This window comes from Nycticebus coucang, chromosome 10, assembly GCF_027406575.1.
Source record: "Nycticebus coucang isolate mNycCou1 chromosome 10, mNycCou1.pri, whole genome shotgun sequence".
Classification (NCBI taxonomy): Eukaryota; Metazoa; Chordata; class Mammalia; order Primates; family Lorisidae; genus Nycticebus; species Nycticebus coucang.
Window position 1 is genome coordinate 9,650,348 of NC_069789.1, and position 20,158 is coordinate 9,670,505.

The window sequence follows — 20,158 nt, forward strand, 5'->3', positions numbered from 1 at the left end:
TATTAAGTTATAATAGCACTTATATAATCACTTATATTATTATTGTGGAAATGGTATCTATTTATAATGCCAACCAATAACTGAATTAAGAAAACAGATATTGACTAAATTTTTAGAAGTCTAGAAATGTGGAATTCCTCTGTGCAGGTGGCGAAGTGTTATCTAGACAAACTTCTACTTCAGTTTCCCCACCACTAAAACTAGGATAATTATCTACCTACTTTACAGGAACATTACAAAGCTTATCTGCTTCGATACGCACAGGGCCTGGCATACTTACGTATTGGTTATAGTTTGTTTTTTTGTTTTTTTTTTTGTAGAGACAGAGTCTCACTGTACCGCCCTCAGGTAGAGTGCTGTGGCATCACACGGCTCACAGCAACCTCGAACTCTTGGGCTTACGCGATTCTCTCGCCTCAGCCTCCCGAGCAGCTGGGACTACAGGCGCCCGCCACAACGCCCGGCTATTTTTTTGTTGCAGTTTGGCCGGGGCTGGGCTTGAACCCATCACCCTCGGTATATGGGGCCGGCGCCCTACTCACTGAGCCACAGGCGCCACCTGGTTATAGTTTTTATTTCTACAATACTAAATTAAAGATATTCACAGTTGGTTCTTACAGGTGAGAAACAGTGAACTTGGTCACCTGGGAGAGAAACAGAACCCAGTAAGCAGAAGCACATTGGCAGGGGCGATGCTGGATGTCCCCTCCCGGGCTGACGAATCCAGGAACAATATAAGGCTTCTGCTCTTCAGAAGAAAAGATCAGAAAAACTGCCCAAGGCCATAATAAAAGTAGACGTGGACTAGAATTAAGATTCAGTGTTTGTACTCTCTGTACTGTCCCCACAGTTTTCCCAAAGGAAAGACCATTTCAACAGCTGAAATATTTTGTTCAAGTTTTAGCAATCCAGGCATGTGTTCGGAAAGGAGTCTGTGATCAGTTCCTCCATCCAGAGTGGACTGGCAGCCCCTTTTCTAGAAGGGGAAAGCTTCTGTCCTATCAGAGGACAGCACGTCTTGCCCTCATTTCCTTCAGAAAGCCTCAGCAACCACCATTCATCTTTTCTACTCACAACTTGCACACAAGAATTTTCATTCCTCTGCTACTGATCCTTCTCTTACCTCCTAATGGACTCAACAAAGTGGTTGCTGCTTGTAAATTGCCAGGTTCCCAAACAATAATGAACAGACCAGAGCATTTGGAGAGAGGGAGCCACCTAGCCTAATAGCAGCAGTTAATCCTTTGAAGCATCTGCACTCTATCACAAAGGTTATTTAGATGAGAAAGTACAATCTGTCTTTAGAAGAAAACGAAAAACTATTGTCTTCAACAAAACCTCCAATCCACGGTCTCAGCTGCCTTCGAGGTGGGCTATAAATGAATCTCGAAGCTACAGAGCAAGCCCTGCAAAAAGGTGACATTCAAGGTGTTAATCATGACGTGACTGCTAAAAACAGAGCTGTATCACCTCTGAAAAACAGTGGTGGAGGGCGGCGCCTGCAGCTCAGTCAGTAAGGCGCCGGCCCCATATGCCAAGGGTGGCGGGTTCAAACCCAGCCCTGGCCAGACTGCAACAAAAAAATAGCCGGGCGTTGTGGCAGGCGCCTGTAGTCCCAGCTGCTCGGGAGGCTGAGGCAAGAGAATCGCGTAAGCCCAAGAGTTAGAGGTTGCTGTGAGCCATGTGACACCACGGCACTCTACCCGAGGGCGGTACAGTGAGACTCTGTCTCTACAAAAAAAAAAACAAAAAACAGAGCTGTATCCCATTCAGATGTGAGATGCCTTAGTTTTGCAAATTCATTAGTTCTACCACTGTTGTTTGTTTTTTTGTTTGTTTGTTTTGCAGTTTTTGGCCAGGGCTGGGTTTGAACCCGCCACCTCCGGCATATAGGGCCGGCGCCCTACCCCTTTGAGCCACAGGCACCGCCCTCCACCACTGTTTTTCAGAGGTATGTTCATGGCTCAGGTATGTGTGCCTCACCTCTAAATGTGGTGCCAGGCCACAGTGAGGTACAGAGCCGTGCTCTGTGAGTGGTCTGTCAGTGCAGGCTGATTTTATAGGATTTTGTGTATCTCTCTGTGTGTGTCTCTCATATGTATGAAATAGCAAAAATATATAAAAGTATATGAAATGGATGTCCAGAAAGTATCCAGCCACATACTATGAAAAATAGTACTGACAATGGCTGGACACTTTGTGGACAAATAAAATGATTATTAATACACAAAAAAATGATTAAATACATGTAAAATGATTTTTACATAAATAGGTATAAATGGCTTAAAACCAGTGCCTAGAAAAGTACACAGAACTAAAAAAAATTATTAGTCGTTTCTGAGACAGAGTCTCACTCTGTCACCCTCGGATGACTGCGGTGGCATCATCAGAGCTCACGGCAACCTCAAACTCTTGGACTTGAGCAATACTCTTGTCTCAGCCTCCTGCGTAGCTAGAACTGTAGACGCCCACCGCAAGGCCCAGCTAATTTTTCTTTTTTTTTTTTTTGCAGTTTATGGCCAGAGCTGGGCTTGAACCCGCCATGTCCGGCATATGGGCTGGTGCCCTACTCCTTTGAGCCACGGGCACCACCCCTAATTTTTCTATTTTTTAGCAGAGATGGGGTTTCACTCTTGCTCAGGCTGGTCTCCAAACTGCTGAGCTCAAGTGATCATCCTAACTTGGCCTCCCAGAGTGGTAGGACTCAAATATAGTATTTCAGAGTGAATGTAATCTTTCAATAATCTCAAGAGACACATGCTATACTAGTAGATTGGTACCATTCCCATTCTCTAGAAGTGGAAATTGGGGCTTTGAGTGGTCAAGTGGTTTACCAAATATTAGTTCACAAACGGCCAAGGGACATGAAAAAACGCTGAGCATCGCTAATAATTAGACAAGTGCAAATCAAAACCAGTGTGACAGCACCTTGTAGTGCAGAAAAAACAGAAAGTAGAAAGTGCTGGAGAGGTTGTGGAACAGCTAGAAACCTAAAGCACCACTGGTGGGAATGTCAATGGCACCACTGCTGGAGGAAACCGTTCGGCAGGTCCTTGACAAATTACAACACATGCCGCGTGACCCAGCCGTCCCACTTCTGTGTGTATTTCCAAAAGAATAGAAAGCAGGATCTCCAAAGAGTTCTGGAAATGGATCGTGGTGACGGCTGCACAACAAAGTAAATGCGTGTGATGCTGTCAGAACTGCACACTTAAAAACGATTCAGATGATAAACTTTATAGTATGCTTATTTTACCACAAATAAAACAACAGCAAAAAATTACTCGGCTTCTAAGTAGGTGAGTCAGAATTCACATGAAGATCTCTGTGCTATTTCTACCTGGTCAAAAGTGAGTTCCACTTTTGCAAGAGAGCTGCTCAGGCAATAAGGTTCTTTCTAAAGGATATGCGTTGGGACGCTGAATTTAAATCTATACTATGCTGTTAAACAAAGACCACACTAGTGACAATGAAATAGGAAAGTGGAGTAAGTTTCTGGACAGATCCAATCAGGCCTCCCAACCCCACCCCTGAGGTCGGCCTGTCTCACTAGATGGCAGTGTTGCTTACACAGCCCTTTACTCATTTTTGGTCCATCTTTGTCTGAACCTTTATCCCCACTGGCTTCCTCATCTCCCAGTGAGATGTAACACAGGGCACTTATGTTTCCACGGATGACGCTGCAGAGCCATACAATGGGAGACCTGACTTGGAAACCCTCGTCACCCAGAATCGCCAGAGAGACACCATGTTAGTGGTATCTGCTGGGGTGCCCCCCCCCGCCCGAGGCTGCACATGTGGCCGGTCTGAGTGACTGGTCCCCTCCCTCGGGAGAGCAGTGGCAGGGAGGGAGGCAGAGGCAAATGCACAGGAAACCCAAGGTTGACTCCTGGCTCCATCACTTCCCAGCAGTGTGACTTGGACAGGTCACGTGGCATATCTGGGCCTCGGTTTTGCCATCTCTAATTTACAAGGGCAACCTCCCCATTTTGCTTCCATCAGCATCGCTGAGATGTGTTTGCTGTAACAAAAAAGCAGTTGTGAACCAGCTTACAACGCTGCTCCTCAGGCACCGTGGGCAGTGGAAACCAGCCTTGCTAAGGTGACGGGGACTGTCAGGTTGGCTCCGATGAGTCATCTGATTAGAAAACTCGGGCTCACCGCCTTGAACCTAGACATGCCTGTTGCTCTGCTTGCTCTTCATAGGGTACCTGTTTTCTCCCCAGTGTCTCAGTCATGCCCAGGCTCTCAGATACGCTACTGAAAGATATGTTAACACTTCGAGGCCAGTAATGCAGCAGAAATGTACTAACCAGCCTCCAGTGTCCTAATGATGGTGACTAATTGCTTCCTAAACACCTAAATGACTCCTTGGGAGTGATTTAGGCAGAAGAAATATATGACTCATTAACTAATCCTTACAAATACTTCTATAAGATAAAGGTATGCTAATTTGTCATGCTAAAGACTGTTAGTAAAGTCTCAATTTAAAATTAATTAGGTGTATGCCTGGGCTGGGAGTCAGGAGTAGACTCCACTTTTAAGATTCCACTCCCAGCCCAGGCATCCACCTAATTTTAAAAATGAAAATTATCTTTATTTTAAAAATAAAGATTTTATTTTCTAAATAAAGATGTCAAACAATAATAAGAAAGCAAATGCATTAAAATTATATTTTACCGTAAGCATGTATCTTAGGAAAGCAAGAATGAAAGGCCTGAGTGGTCTGTTTTTTAAAACATTCATTTCAGGAGGCGCCTGTGGCTCAAAGTAGTAGGCACTGGGCCTATATGCTGGAGGTGGTGGGTTCAAGCCCAGCCTCAGCCCAAAACTGCAAAAAACAAACTAAAACGTTCATTTGGTAAGAATGAACTATGCCTGAATTACTTGATCTTTCAAACTGATTCCAAAGTTAATAAGCTTTTACTCGTTTGGATAATTTTAAATGTGGCCTCTCTACTAGTCTATAGAATTTAAAATTCCACACACTGCTCCCACTCCTCCCTCCCTTTAGCTCCCTAAATTTGGGGGGAAATGGGTCCATGAGCCTTTCTGTATTATATCAATTAATTCACTCATGGTGGAATGAGATTATTTCCACTTAATATGGAAATATGCCACCTTACATATGGCATCCTCATGTAAGATGTGATATGTACATGGAAAGTTAATTTTTAGCAATATGTAGGGAGGGCTGGTATTTTCTGAGTTGCTGGACAATATTCATTTTATGATTTTGTTTTCTCATTTACCACTGTTTCATAGACTAGAAAAGAGGTCCCTGATTCCATTCACTGCTGAGTCACATGAACCTGAGTTGACTAAAAGAGGCACTTGGGGTTCAATGAACTTAACTGAGGGGTTACTGTGTGTCAGACACAGCGAGCACTAAGTTCATACGTTATCTCCCACGATTCCCACAGCAACTCTGGGACTTCCCACCTTGCAGTTAAAAAGCGTGCACAGAGGTTGTACAGTGAGCTAGGAAGCTGGGATTTTTATTTCTGGGACATGAGCGGCAAATCCAGCAGGACCCCACCCTCTAGTCCCTCATTGTGTGAGGCTTGTATAAAATCGTTGATAAGGGGTGATGCCTGTGTCTCAAGGAGTAGGGCACCAGTCCCATATGCCGGAGGTGGAGGGTTCAAACCCAGCCCCGGCCGAAAAACAAACAAACAAAAAAAATCATTGATAAGTCTCAGGCTCAGCTTTTCTAAAACAATCTGTTTTCTTTGTCAAGAATAATATAATAATAATAAAGAACCAAAAACGGTAGCTGCTGTTTCCCCTAGCTCACTGGGGACTGTGGAGACGCCTTAGCTCTTCAGCTCAACTGTGTAATATAAAGTGAAAATTTTGCCTGAGAAAGCAAGAACTGGGGGGGATGGCTGAAATGACGAGTGATGTGGAAAGCTGTCAAAAACGAAAGATAACTGTGAAAAAGCATCAACATCTAAGCAATCTTCCCTCTGACTGAGTTCACCTCCTAGTGCAGTGATTCCCCCTCACCTGGGAGGCAGCCCTGCGAGAGAAACTCCCCCGTGCTTGGGAGATAGCAGCCTCATTCCCATCACCTCTCACACCCCACCCTCCTCACCCACACAAAGGGGGGGCGGGCAATAACTAAGAAATCCTTTTTTTTTATTGTTAAATCATAGCTGTGTACATTAGTGCAATCAAGGGGTACAATGTGCTAGTTTCATATACAATCTGAAATATTCTCATCAAACTGTTCAACGTAGCCTTCATGGCATTTTCTTAGTTATTGTATGTAGGCATTTGTATTCTGCCTTTAGTAAGTTTCGCCTATACCCATTCTAAGATGCACCGTAGCTGTCAGCCTGGGTGAATATTTTATGAGGAGGACTCCCCAGGCAATTGAAGCAGTATCAAAAATACATTACTGGGACCAGATCAAACTAAAAAGCTTCTGCACAACCAAGAACATAGTAAGTAAAGCAAGCAGACAGCCCTCAGAATGGGAGAAAATATTTGCAGGTTATACCTCCGATAAAGGTCTAATAACCAGAATCCGCAGAGAATTCAAACGTATTAGCAAGAAAAGAACAAGTGATCCCATCTCAGGGTGGGCAAAGGACTTGAAGAGAAACTTCTCTAAAGAAGACAGACGCATGATCTACAGACATATGAAAAAAAGCTCATCATCCTTAATCATCAGAGAAATGCAAATCAAAACTACTTTGAGATATCATCTAACTCCAGTAAGAATAGCCCACATAACAAAATCCCAAAACCAGAGATGTTGGCGTGGATGTGGAGAAAAGGGCACACTTCTACACTGCTGGTGGGAAAGCAATCCTTTTTTAAGGGGCGTAGCAACTTACCTACAGTTTCTAGCTTCTTTCTAGAGCAGAGAAACATTTCTAAAGAAGAAAAAGTATCCAATGTACTCAGTACTACTGTGAAACCAATTTATAATCACTCGCACTTGCATATGAAAAATGAAACACAATTTTAGCCTGGGATGAAGGAGGGAAGGGGAAGGAGGGTGAGGGGAGGGGGGTGGGAGGGATAGTAGGGATAGTAGGGGGACCACACCTATGGAGCACATTGCAAGTACAAGTTGGATCTATCATGTGTAGAACACAAATGTCCTAATGCTATAATTGGGTAAATGAGGTGAAAGCTATGTTGATTAGTATGATGTAAGCACTCCAATTTGTAAAAATAATCAACACACTGAAAATGGCATAAATGGGGCGGCGCCTGTAGCTCAAGAAGTGGGGCGCCGGTCCCATATGCCAGAGGTGGCAGGTTCAAACCCAGCCTTGGCCAAAAACCACAAAAAAAAAAGAAAATGGCATAAATGTATTTATGATCTATGTACAAAAGACGTAATAAAAACAAATAATAGTAATAAAAAGAAGAAGAAAAACAGAAACACAGACCACCAACTTAGCCCAAACTATCAGAGTGGTCGGTAAAATAAGAATTAGGCTCCGCTAGCACTGGTTAGATGGGGTCCTCCATTTAAATGTATCTACCTGCAAACAGTGTTCTAAGAAACATTTACATTAATGACTAGGGTTGTGAAAACACAAATGAAACAGTCATTTCCTAAGTTCTGAAGAGGAGGCCATTACTCCACCAAAAAACATAGGTATATAAGTTGATCACTCGACCTCATCTCTGAGCATGTTTTCATTTTGTCCGGCTCTTGAGGTGTCTCCTCCAGCGGTATCAGGGTCTATGCCGATGTGACACTTCCCTCCTTCTTTTTGCTCAGCCCGTCTTTACCCTCTTTCCTTTCCAACCAAAGAACATGAATGGGCCACGTGCACCTGCTCCTTCTTCAGAATCAGTCCAGGGAGGAAGAAGCCCACATATTGCTCACCTCCTCAACGTCGTTTTTCATCCATCCATCTACCTGTGCACCTACAGTAGGTTGAATAGTGTCTCTCCAAAAATCCGTGCCCATTTGGAACTTCAGAATGTGACCGCATTTGGAAATGAGGTCTTTGCAGACGTCATTAGTTGAGGATTGAGATGAGATCATATCGGATACCAGTGGATGCTAAATCCAATGACTTGTGTTCCCATAAGGGGAGGGGACACAGAGTGGGACCCAGGTCACGGGAAGAGACAGGCAGAGACTGGAGGGATGCGCCACATGCGGAGTGATGCCTGGAGTCACCAGAAGTTAGAAGAACCAAGGAAGGATTCTTCCTGGCGCTCTCAGGGTGGGCACGGCCCTGCTGACACCTTGATTTCAAACTTCTAGTATCCAAAACTATGAGGACACACTTTTGTTTTAAGCCACATGTCACTTATCTATCTACCTATATGGATTGCTCCTCCTTCTTGTACTTGTTATACCCACACCAGATAAACTGTTTCTTGCAGTTTTTGTCCAGGGCTGGGCTTGAACCCGCCACCTCTGGCATATGGGGCCGGCGCCCTACCCCTTTGAGCCACAGGCGCCACCCAGATAAACTGTTTCTTAAAGCTGTAGTTCTTGGCCCTGCCAGTTCAAAACAAGTCCGGGTTTATCTCTCAGATATTCTCAGTTAATTGGTCTGGAGTGGTTTAGACATCAGATTTCTTGAAATCCCCCAGGGGATTCTAATGTGTAGCCAAAACTGAAAACTCCTGTCTTCAAGCAAGGACATCTTCCTATTCTCCTGGGACAAAATCTCCAATGGCCACCATCCGCCTACCAAACAAAAAACGATACCAATGAACACTTCCAATCTTCTCTACAATTTCTAAAGTGTTTTGAAATGCATTTGACCCTCAAGATCTTACCAGATGAGGTCAGGACTGTTCCTGGGGTAGTTCTGTGAAACCGCATTCTACCAGGTCCAAAGCCCTGGGGAGAAGGTGAATTCCCTTCTGTATATTTCAGTTAAGTCTCTCCACAGCCCTTCTGGCCCTCTCATCCCCTCCTCCCCTAGTTTGGAACGATTTCTGCAGTTTCAACACTATGAGAAACTTACATAATGGTAATTACTAGCTACCAATGGAGAGCGGCTGTGGTGTGCTTGTTATTATGAGTCTATAACAATAGGGAAATCTGAGACAATTGAAAACCAACAGGGCGGGATGAGTAACCGCTCATTCTGTGGAGGCACCCAAATGAAATAATGGGACTTGCTGATGTCCTGGCCCGTCTGCAGGGCAGCGTGGTCTGTTCCTAACCCTCCTGCAGGCTTCTGCACCGACTCCTCGGTCTGAGCACCCCAGGTTGCTTCTCCTTACCAAGCCTTTCAGTTACCAGATATTTCCGCGTCTATCAGTTTCCTACCACTGCTGAAACAAATCACCCCGAATTTAGCAGCTTTAAAACAACACAAATTGACCTTCTGAAAGCTCAGGAGGTCAGAAGTCTAAGTCTGCAGCACTGGCTCTTTCTGGAGGCTCTCAGGGAGATTCGATTCCTTGCCTTCTAGAGCAGGGGTGTCCAACATGCAGCTGATGGTGCCATAAGCTGATTTGGTGGAGACTTTTTTTCTTTGAGACAGAGTCTCACTACATCGCCCTCAGTAGAGTGCTATAGTGTCACAGCTCACAGCAACCTCAAACTCTTGGGTTTAAGCGAGTCTCTTGCCTCAATCTCCCAAGTAGCTGGGACTACAGGTGCTGGCCGCAATGCCGACTATATATATATATTTTTTGGTAATTGTCATTGTTGTTTTTAGCAGGCCCAGGCTGGGTTCCCACCCGCCAGCCCTGGAGTATGTGGCTGGCACCTGTACCACTGAGCTATGGGCACCAAGCCTGGTGAGGACTTTTTTTGTTTATCTGTGATGTTGGATACCACCAAAGTATGCATGGACCTCTTTTTTTTTTGCTAATCAACTTTGCTTAGTACTTGCGTATTTAACGTGTGGTCCAAGGCAATTCTTATTTTTCCAATGTACGGCAAAGGGAAGAAAAAAACGGTTGGACACCCTTGTTCTAGAGCTGCCTTTACTCCCTGGCTCATGGCCCCTTCCTCCATCATGCAAAGCTTTTGCCTCTCCCTGGCTCTGAGCCTCTCAACTCCCTCTTTTAAAGGGCCTTTGTGATTACATTGGGTCCTCTGAATAATCCAAGATAATCCCCCCCATCCCAAGATCCTTAATTTAATCACACCTGCAAAATCACGTTTGCTATGTGAGCTAACAGGCCCACATACTGCGGGGATCAGGATATAAACATCTCAATCCCTTATTCAGCCACCACACCAAGCAGATGGCCAGTTTAACATTGTTTTGAAATTCCCTGATGAAGTTTGGATGTTCCTTGCAGACTAAGCCCTACCCATCCCCTCCTAAATTTTAGGGAGGAGACACTATTCAACCTATCCAGGTAGGTAGGTAGACAGAAGGATGAAAAATGAAGTTGAAGAGGTGAGGGATCTATGGAGTCCTTCCTCGCTGGACTGATTCTGAGTGCCAAATGTGCACGGCTGGACAGCGGTGGAGGAGTCCCATTCTTGTTCTTTAGTTGGAAAGGAATAAAAGGAACAAGTATAAAGGGTAAAAACTGGGAAAGAAAGAGAAGATATGCTCACCCCAGGGGTGGAGAACCTATGTTAAGGCCACATGTAGCCTTCTATACCCTTCAATACGGTCTTTTGATTGAATCCAAATTTTATAAAACAAATGCTTTTATTTTCATCTATTTTTATTTTAATTTTTGAAAGAAGTGTATTTAAAATACCAAAGAATAAAATAAATTTCAATGAAATAATCTTCCCTGACTAGCACAATTAGAACATCTGCAAGCCATATGGGCTAAATGGATGGCTCTACGCTCATGATATAGTTCTAGCTTCCCCCACCTGACTGGCACCACTCCACACAATGCTGGCTGGTGAGAGTTTACAGGGGTCAAGCACACCAGTCTGTCACCAGCTTTTGACAACATTGCACCGTGTTTCTGTCTGAAGTGGAATTTATGAATAGAGGCACAGCAGCCCATCATGTAAAAGACAACCAATAGAATGCTGAAGGAAAAAAACAGATTTTTAAATGAGGATTGGGAATTGCAATATTACGTCGTTTCTGCTAAAGATGATTTACTCACTTTGTGATACTGAAACATCAACATTAAAGAAATCGGCATTAGAACTCCTGCCAGGAACACAGATACTTTAAATCAGGGGGAGAGGTGTGAAAGGTTGTCTTGCAGAAATTCAAAAGATAAAAAGCAGAAGCAAAGATAATTCGTTCAAGCAGCAATAAGACCTGTAAATATTGACACTGAAACAATTTACAAAGTTCCTTACACTCAGGAAAAAGGGGAAACTATTGAGTGATGTAGAAATTGTAGAAGAATGCATTACTAAAGTTGTAGGATGCTTAGACTCCAATAACATTTCAAAGTACAAACAACTGCCTCTTTCAAGGGGAATCATAACTGATATGTAATAGATACGTAATAGAACAACTTTATGAGACATTTCAAAAGGAAAGTATGTATTATTCGATCACTTGGGATGAATAAACAGAAGATTACGACTGGATTGGCACAGGTTTTATACATCATTTGGGTCATCTGGGTTGTAACAGAAGATTTTCTTTGCTAACCAAGAGTTACTTGCTTTGGATACTCTTGCAAACAGAATACAGGGAATAGCTATCTATTCAAAATAAATGTTGTGAAGTTGGACTAAATTCGGTAAACTTAGTGAGAATGTGCACAGAGAGTGTACCTTCCATGACAGGAAAACATGAAGAGTTTATTGCACAGATTTTTAAAAAGTATTAACAGATCCAGATACTTTCATCTTTTCATTGTATCTTGCATCAGCAAAATCTTCTGTGCTACTTTTACTATAATATGACACGTTGTAACGAACTGTAAGTGTTGCTAACTATATTCCTGCAAATGCAACATGGCATTGTCAGTTTCATAACATGCTAAAGTTGAATGATGAGGTATCTAGTGTGGACTTGGCCTATCATTCTAAAGTGCACTGGCTATTGCAGGGACAAGTATTAGCCAAAACTTTATCTCTGTTAGAACAGACACTTAAATTTTATGAAGAATAGAATCAGCAATGTGAATTATTAAAAGAATACGTCTTTAGGAATCTGTGTGATATCATGTTAAAACAATTTGAGTATTTCTTTGCAAGGTACAACTAACTCTAATAATATATGTCAAAAAAAAAAATCCAAGCGTTTCAAAAAAAGCTATTGGTTTTCAAAATACTTCTTCTTTAAAAGGAAATTTCAGATGATCTTTCTCCCCAAGAATGATCAGCAAAGGTCATAGATAAGCAAGATGGTGCATGTGAATCATTTAAAGAATATGCGACTGTTATAGGCCTACTAATTGGAGAAGACAATGAAAGGGTCACTGACTTTGGGAATCACAATATCACACTAAAATTAGCATTTCAGCCTTACCTAGTTGATATCACCCAGGCACCTAACGAACGACAGATGGAATTGACTAAGTTCTTAGTACATGACATTTTAAACATATTATTTGATGCTGAGAAAGATCCTATTGAAATATGGAAAAATGCAGATTACCCATAGCTTCAGCAACACGCACAAAAAAATTATTTCTTGCTTTCCACCACTATTGCTGGGAATCTGTATTCTCTTACCTAACTCAACTAAAGATGACCTAACGGTCACAAATGACAAGTACCCATCTAAAGAATTAACCGAAGTGGTGGACCTCCATGCTGCAAGCAAGTATTCAAATGCTTTCCAACAAAAATCCCAGCAAAACATTAAAAGGTTAATTAAGGCCAGGCCTGGTGGCTCACGCCTATAATCCTCACACTCTGGGAGGCCCAGGTGGGTGGATTGCTTAAGCTCATGATTTCAAGATCACCCTGAACAAGAGCGAGACCCTGTCTCTAAAAAATAGCCAGCCTTTATATCTAAGAAATGGCGGGCGCCTGTAATCCCAGCTACTTGGGAAGCTGAGGCAAGAGGACTGCCTGAGCCCCAGGAGTTTGAGGTTGCTGTGAGCCATGACGCCATGGCACTACTCAGGATATTAACAAAGTAAGACTCTGTCTCAATAAATAAAAATTTTAGGTGCGGCCCTACCACCCCCTGGAGTGGCCGCCACTGCTCTCCGTGCTCCAGTCTAGAGGCTGCTCCTCGCCCCTCAGCTGACGCCATGAAGATCAAGGAGGCCAAGAAACCTTCTATCTTCTGCAGTTTGATCCTGTGATGAGATTAGGCGTCTTCAGGGTGGTATGGTGATGGACTGGTCCTTTGAAAAGCTTTCCCGTGTTTTGGCCTGGACATTGGGGGAACTATAGTAAAGCTCTCACGTTTTGAGCTTATTGATATCACAGCAGAGGAAGAAGAAGAAGAAGTTGAGAGCTTAAAAAGTATTCTGAAATATTGGACTTCTAATGTAGCATATGGATCCACTGGCATTCGGGATGTACACCTTGAACTGAAGGATTTAACACTTTTTGGCCGAAGAGGGAACTTGCACTTTGTCAGATTTCCAACCCAGGACCTGCCTACTTTTATCCAAATGGGAAGAGATAAAAACTTCTCAACGTTACAAACGGTGCTATGTGCTGCAGGAGGTGGTGCTTACAAGTTCGAATTCGCACAGTAGATTGGAAACCTCCACCTGCACAAACTGGATGAACTTGACTGCCTTGTAAAGGGCTCACTGTACATAGATTCTGTCAGTTTCACTGGACAAGCAGAGTGCTATTATTTTGCTAATGCCTCAGAACCTGAGCGATGCCAAAAGATGCCTTTTCACCTAGACGATCCTTATCACTGCTGGTCGTGAATATTGGCTCAGGAGTCAGTATTCTAGCAGTCCATTCCAAAGACAACTATAAAGGAGTGACTGGGACAAGCCTTGGAGGGGGTACCTTTCTGGGTTTGTGCAGTTTATTGACTGGCTTTGAAAGTTCTGAAGAGGCTCTTGAAATGAAATCCAAGGGTGATAGCACCCAAGCTGACAAGCTGGTCTGTGATATTTATGGAGGAGATTATGAAAGATTTGGTCTGCCAGGGTGGGCTGTAGCGTCTAGTTTGGGGAATATGATTTATAAAGAGAGACAAGAATCTGTTAGTAAAGAAGATCTGGCAAGAGCTACTTTAGTTACTATCACCAATAACATTGGTTCTGAGGCACGAATGTGTGCTGTTATGAGAAAATAAACTGAGTTGTCTTTGTTGGACATTTTTTACGTGTCAGTACTCTTTCAGTGAAACTTCTGGCATATGCACTGGATTATTGGTCAAAAGGTCAACTGAAAGCATTGTTTCTAGAACATGAGGGATACTTTGGAGCACTTGGTGCACTGCTTGGGCTGCCAAATTTCAGCTAAACCGTCAGGTCTCTCTCTGTTAATAAATGTCATCCAGGAGGAGCTGAAACCAGAGGCATTATTGTCTCTTTGTTTGTAACTGGGAACCCAAGGATAAAAGACTATCATAAGCTGCTGCATATTGCCATATTAAGAGAGAACTCGGTAACATGAAGTATTTCTATTTGAAATGTTTTCCCTAACATATACGGCCAGTGTAGAATTCTTAAATGTAATACAGCCTCTCACTACAGAAAAAAAAAAAAATCTGAGGTAAGGGTTCAACTTTTTCTTTTGCATGTGAATGTCCAGTTTTCCCAGCACCTTTTGTTGAAAAAAGATTGTCCTTTTTCTTTCTTTCTTTTCTTTCTTTAGAGACAGAGTCTCACTTTGTTGCCCTTGGTAGAGTGCCTTGATGTCACAGCTCACAGCAACCTCCAGCTCTTGGTCTTAGGCATTCTCTTGCCTCAGCCTCTTGAGTAGCTGGGACTATAGGCACCCACCACAACACCCAGATATTTTTTGTTGCAGTTTGGCCGGGGCCAAGTTTGAACCCACCACCCTCGGTAGATGGGACCAGCGCCCTACTCACTGAGCCACAGGCACCTCCCAAGATTGTCCTTTTTCTTTTGAATGACCTTGGCACTATTGTTGAAAATCATTTGACTCTATGTGTAAGGGTTTATTCCTAGGCTGTCAAATCTATTCCAGTTGTGTATATGTCTGTCTTTATGTCAGTACTGTTCTGTTTTGATTACTGTTGGTTTGTAGTATGTATTAAAAGCAGAAGTTTGAGATGTTCAACATCTTTATTCTTGTACAAGATTATTGTGTCTATCTGGACACTCCCAAGATTGTGTATAAATTTTGGGATACCTTTTTTTTTTTTACTTTTGCAAAACATTTAGGATTTTGGTAGGGATTACAATGAATCTATAGATTGCTTTGGGTAGTATTGATATCTCAGTGATGTTAAGCTTTCCAATCCATGGACATGGGATGTCTTTTCCTTTATTTGTGTGTTGTTTCATCCATGTTTTGTAATTTTCAATATATAAATTTTTCATTTCATTGTAAAGTTTATTCCTCAATATTATATTATTTTTCATGCTAAAAAATTTTTTTAAAAGTCAATAAACTTTAAAATTTTTTTAAATTATTAACTACATAGTAGATTTTTACAAAATAATGTACACTCTTAAGTATAGCTAATTGAAGTTTCTTGAATACAGCCTTGTTTGATTACAGCTAAAGTAATTCAGCTTTCTAACATGAAAACTTTCCCCACCCTGGTCTACCTGCTTGGAATTCCACCTGAGAACATTATGTCCTTGAGAAATACCGTCCATGACTGAATATACAAACTGATTCCTTTTACTGTGTTCCAGATTTGTCAAAAAGCATAAAGATAAATAACCTAATACCCTTCGAATATCGATAAACAGGTAAAAACAAAAACTCGTGGTGTTAAAAATCCTTTCAATGTTATGATGTATCTAATGGTAACAGCTTATGCTATTGCCCTATCTGGGAGTCTGGCAAACTGGTAGCCACAGAGGAGGGCTGGCCCGATAAGGGGCATGTTGCATATTTTAGGTGACAAGTGGCTGAGCCCTGGAAAGTTTGCCTGATGCAAATACCCACCTGTGTACCTTCTAGAAAAGTGGCTCAGCCAGAAGCAGCACATGTACACCTGAACACCTCATGCTCCTGACATCAGACTAGAACGCACCCCTCCGCTCTCCTGGAATCCACCATAGGAAAAGCCACTGAGTACAGCAGCAGTTGTACTGGGGGCCTCACAGTCTCAGCTTCCTCCCGCAGGGGATCTCAAAGGCTTCCTTACAAGGTGCCTTTTTTTTTTTTTTTTTTTTTTTTTTTTCAGTTTTTGGCAGGGGCCAGTTTTGAACCCGCCACCTCCGGTATATAGGGCTGGTGCCCTACTCCTTTGAACCACAGGCTCCGCCCCAGAAGGTGCCTTTTCAGAGTCAAAACTCATGTGGTCAAATGTTCTAGAGCATTTTGTTCTGTATATGTACAGATTATCTTAAATGTCTACAAATTAAAAAAAGAAAGTTTCTTTGAAAGGGCCCATCTTATCAGCTTCTAGGAAACCAATTCACTAAGATATTTAATGACCAATTAACTTTGTGATTTGTTTGACATTTTTAATGTCAGCTCAGTGTCTCCTAAATTACTGGCTTTCTAACCTTTCTGGATAGATTCATATTTATCTATGATGCTTATAGATTCTTGTTCTTTCTAGAGGTATTATGGAAATATAAAGATATAGAATCAAGAATCTTCCTATTGCAACCTGCGAGGATTATTACACAGTGGTGTGGGTAACAGGAATTGAGGGATTTGCAGGACCTTTTTCTACCCACACAACAGTTTCTCCAAGCTCACAGTTAGAAAGCCCTTTCTCATCTTTTTCATCCCCACTGCATCTGACTGAAGAAGGGCAGGTGTCTTCTCCCATTTCTGTAGGCTCAGATTCTGTGGGTGTGGACCAGTACCCTCCGTAGTGACAAAGCTACATGCTTCTCTGCTCAGGGAACAGCTCTGGCACAACTCCAGAGGCCATCTGCTCTGTGGGGAGGGAAGTGGGCGTATGGGTGAGCAGGAAAAACGAGGTCAGCTTTCAGAGCAGTCAACCATCTCTGGCGAGTCGGCTAGACTGTGAGCCGCACGGTATTTACTGCAGGGAGATGTCCACAGCAGGAGACGCTCAGTCTGGCCAGGCCCACACCCCCCAGCCCCGGGCATCAGGATGACACAGTCACAGCAGAGGGGATACGGATTCATAGCCAGGCACCAAATCTCTTTATCCCAGAGAGATTTCCTCTGGTCGCTTTCATTATTACTCAGGGGAAATGCACAAATGGGTCTTTGCTAACTAGAGTTGGAAAGAAGCAATGTAATGTACCCAGGACAATCTCAAACTGGTGGCAGGCATGAATCATCTTCATGATTCAGCCAACCAACCTGCCCTTCCTCCAGGGGCTGGATTACCCTCTCATCTCAAAGCATCTCGCTGCCTTTGCACTCACCTGCTCCTCCGGCTGTGACGACCTCAGGACAGGAACCTGGGTTTCCAGCCCCAGGCAGCAGCCCCACCTGCCACCTACCATGGTGCTTAGAACCTGGTTAGAGCTTAATAAATACTTATTCTTGTACATAAAATTCCTTTCTTTTTTTTTGAGACAGAGCCTCAAGCTGTCGCCCTGGGTAGAGTGCTGTGGCATCACAGCTCACAGCAACCTCCAACTCCTGGGCTTAAGCGATTCTTTTGCCTCTGCCTCCCAAGTAGCTGGGACTACAGGCACCTGCCACAAAGCCTGGCTATTTTTTGGTTGTAGTTGTCATTGTTGTTTGACAGGCCCAGGCTGGATTTGAATCCACCAGCTCTGGTGTATGTGGCTGGCGCCTAAGCCGCTTGAGCCACAGGCACCCAGCCATACATGAAATTCTTTTATCCGAGGTAGGGAGGAAGTAAAAAAAACAATTATTTACAAATAAATGTGCGATAATCCCTAATCTTCATTTCAGCCTTCCCTCCTCTCAGGCACTGGGGCAGGTTGGCCTTCTCAGCTTCCCCTGAGGGAAGAGCCTGGATTCTTGCCACTAGAATATGAATGGAAGCCACACGCGTCCCTGTGAGGCCAGGCTGGGGGGGGGCAAAATCCCCCTACGGGACCCTCCAAGCTCTCCTCCCTCATCTCCTGGGTGGTTACAGGTCAGGTGGAAGGCTAGGGAGGCCCTGGGAAGCCGGTGGCACATCTGATGGATGAAGCCCAAGTTTCTCTGTCACAGCAGAAGGCCACCCACCAAACCCCAACTTTGACAGGGAAAGAGATGAGAAAGTACCTGAGATCGTCAGTGTTATTTGTTGCATCAATTACCATCCCTAAACAATTCACCCCTGACCACGGCCACCTCTCCACTCCAGGGGCAGGCAGTGTCTTCCGCTGCTTCCCACACAACTGAGGCAGGGGACGCAGAGAGCACGTGGCTCGCTTGCCAGAAAACTCACCCAGGAAAAATTCAGACACATTTTTTAGACTCTCTGGCAGATTTAAGACCTGCTCCCTATTTCTATAGGAAAAGTTGGGGGGTGTGTGCTAATTAAAATAACTGAAAAGGAAAAAAAGACACCATAGGTAACCCAATCCCAGTGGTATTAAAGGTGAATTGTAAATAGAAAAGGGTTAAGGTCTGTCAAGCCAGAAGAGTTAACAGGAGAGTCTACACCTCTTTTAGGAGGTGTAGACAATGGAAGCAGAGTACTAACCTGGATCAGTGGCCCCTCGTATACTTTATCTTCCCAATGTCCAGCACTACGCACCATGATTTTAGGAACCCATAATATTTTTTGTTCAAAAATCTCTCACCCATCTCCCTTAATTTCTAAAATCTCTGTTAACAGGCATAACAACAACCCCCTAGTATCTGGCAGATACTCAGCTGTATGTCTGCATACCCTACTTAACTCTCACTGCTAACGTACATTTATAAGAGAGCCTGAGATAGGGCAAGCCCCTTGTGCAAGGTCACACTGCTAGGAAGTGGACAAGTCAGGGCTTGGACTCTAGTCCAATTATCTCCAGGGTCTATGCTCTTAATCACTGAGCCATATGGTCAACCTGCTGGCTTGGAAGCCCTTGGCACTGCCAGCAAGGCCTCCAGGAAGCAGAGAGGGGCCAGGTACAGAGGGTTCAGAGGATGAAGCAGGCACACTCTCAAAGCAGAGGCCCGGATGAAACACTTCGATTAGAACCCTGTGGGAACCATATGGAAACATTAGGCTGTGAGTTGAGGAGGTTCCAGGAGACGGTGAAGAAAGGAAGTGCTACCCGCCTCTCTGCTTTTGGGTCTAGCCAACCCTGCTCTTCCAAACTCACCGAGGCTACTCACCTGGTATGGGTACAAGGTGACCCCGTTGGTTCTTGACAGGGACCAGGTGCCATCCAAGTATTGGTGAGCCTGGATGGCCACTGAATTGAGAATGTTCCCATTGCTGGGACTGGTGGCCATCTGGAGGCTGACCTTGGCCTGGTGGGTGGGGGACCCACTCTTCTTTTCTGCCCCATTACTGACCCCAAGGCTGTTGGGTTTGCTGCCGTGCTTGTTGACGAAGCCTGTATAGTTGGAGGTGGCGTAGGCTGCAGGCACAAAAGCCCAATCCCTGGGCTGCTGGAACCCAGCCACGTGCTGGGAGCCCACCAGGGCGGGGATGCTGGAGAGTGGTGGGGGTGAGCCGGGGGAGGCATCATAGTGCTCACTGCCAGCCGCCTGCTCCAAGGTCAGCACCATCTGGATGGCCTCCTGCTTCAGCTGGTTCAGGTGCGTGGCACAGATGTCACAGCGGTTGTCACGGTCATTCCATGCCTTCCGGATGGTGTTGGGGACCTGGAGTTTGTCATGAATCACAGCCGAGAAAGCCGGGTCCTGGAGAACACAGAGGCAGGAAAAAAGAGAGAGAGACAGAGCCTGTAACTCAAGGCTGGTAAGCACCATTTGTATATCTGGTTTATGAATTAAGCTCTAGGCAAATCCAAGGAATTTGACTGATTGACTGGCATCCAATAGAAATGAGAAGCCAGCCTGGCAGAAGAGCATCTAGGGTTGACAAACATGTTTTGACAAATGCCTAAGAATTTTATAGTTCAAACTTTTATTAAAGAAGTACAAAAAAACCCCAAACAGATTCCTAAGTCTCCTCCTCATCAAGCCAGTCAAATAAGAATCTTCTTGTTCTTTAGCCAGGCGTTGTGGTGGGCGCTTGTAGTCCCAGCTGCTCGGGAGGCTGAGGCAAGAGAATCGCATAAGCCCAAGAGTTAGAGGTTGCTGTGAGCCATGTGACGCCATGGCACTCTACCCGAGGGCGGTACAGGGAGA

At 44.0% G+C, this 20,158-nt stretch overlaps 1 protein-coding gene and 1 pseudogene across 1 annotated transcript in view; one reads left to right on the top strand and one right to left on the bottom strand.

Annotated features, from left to right (window-relative positions):
* Positions 1-20,158, bottom strand: part of KIF26B (kinesin family member 26B) — a 490,005-nt gene that overhangs the window by 273,023 nt on the left and 196,824 nt on the right. Inside the window, exon 3 of the mRNA XM_053607520.1 lies at positions 19,175-19,708. Within this exon, the coding sequence (XP_053463495.1) occupies positions 19,175-19,708 (534 nt within the window). The remainder of the gene's footprint in view (positions 1-19,174; positions 19,709-20,158) is intronic.
* LOC128597277 (pantothenate kinase 3-like) lies at positions 13,093-14,278 on the top strand (annotated as a pseudogene).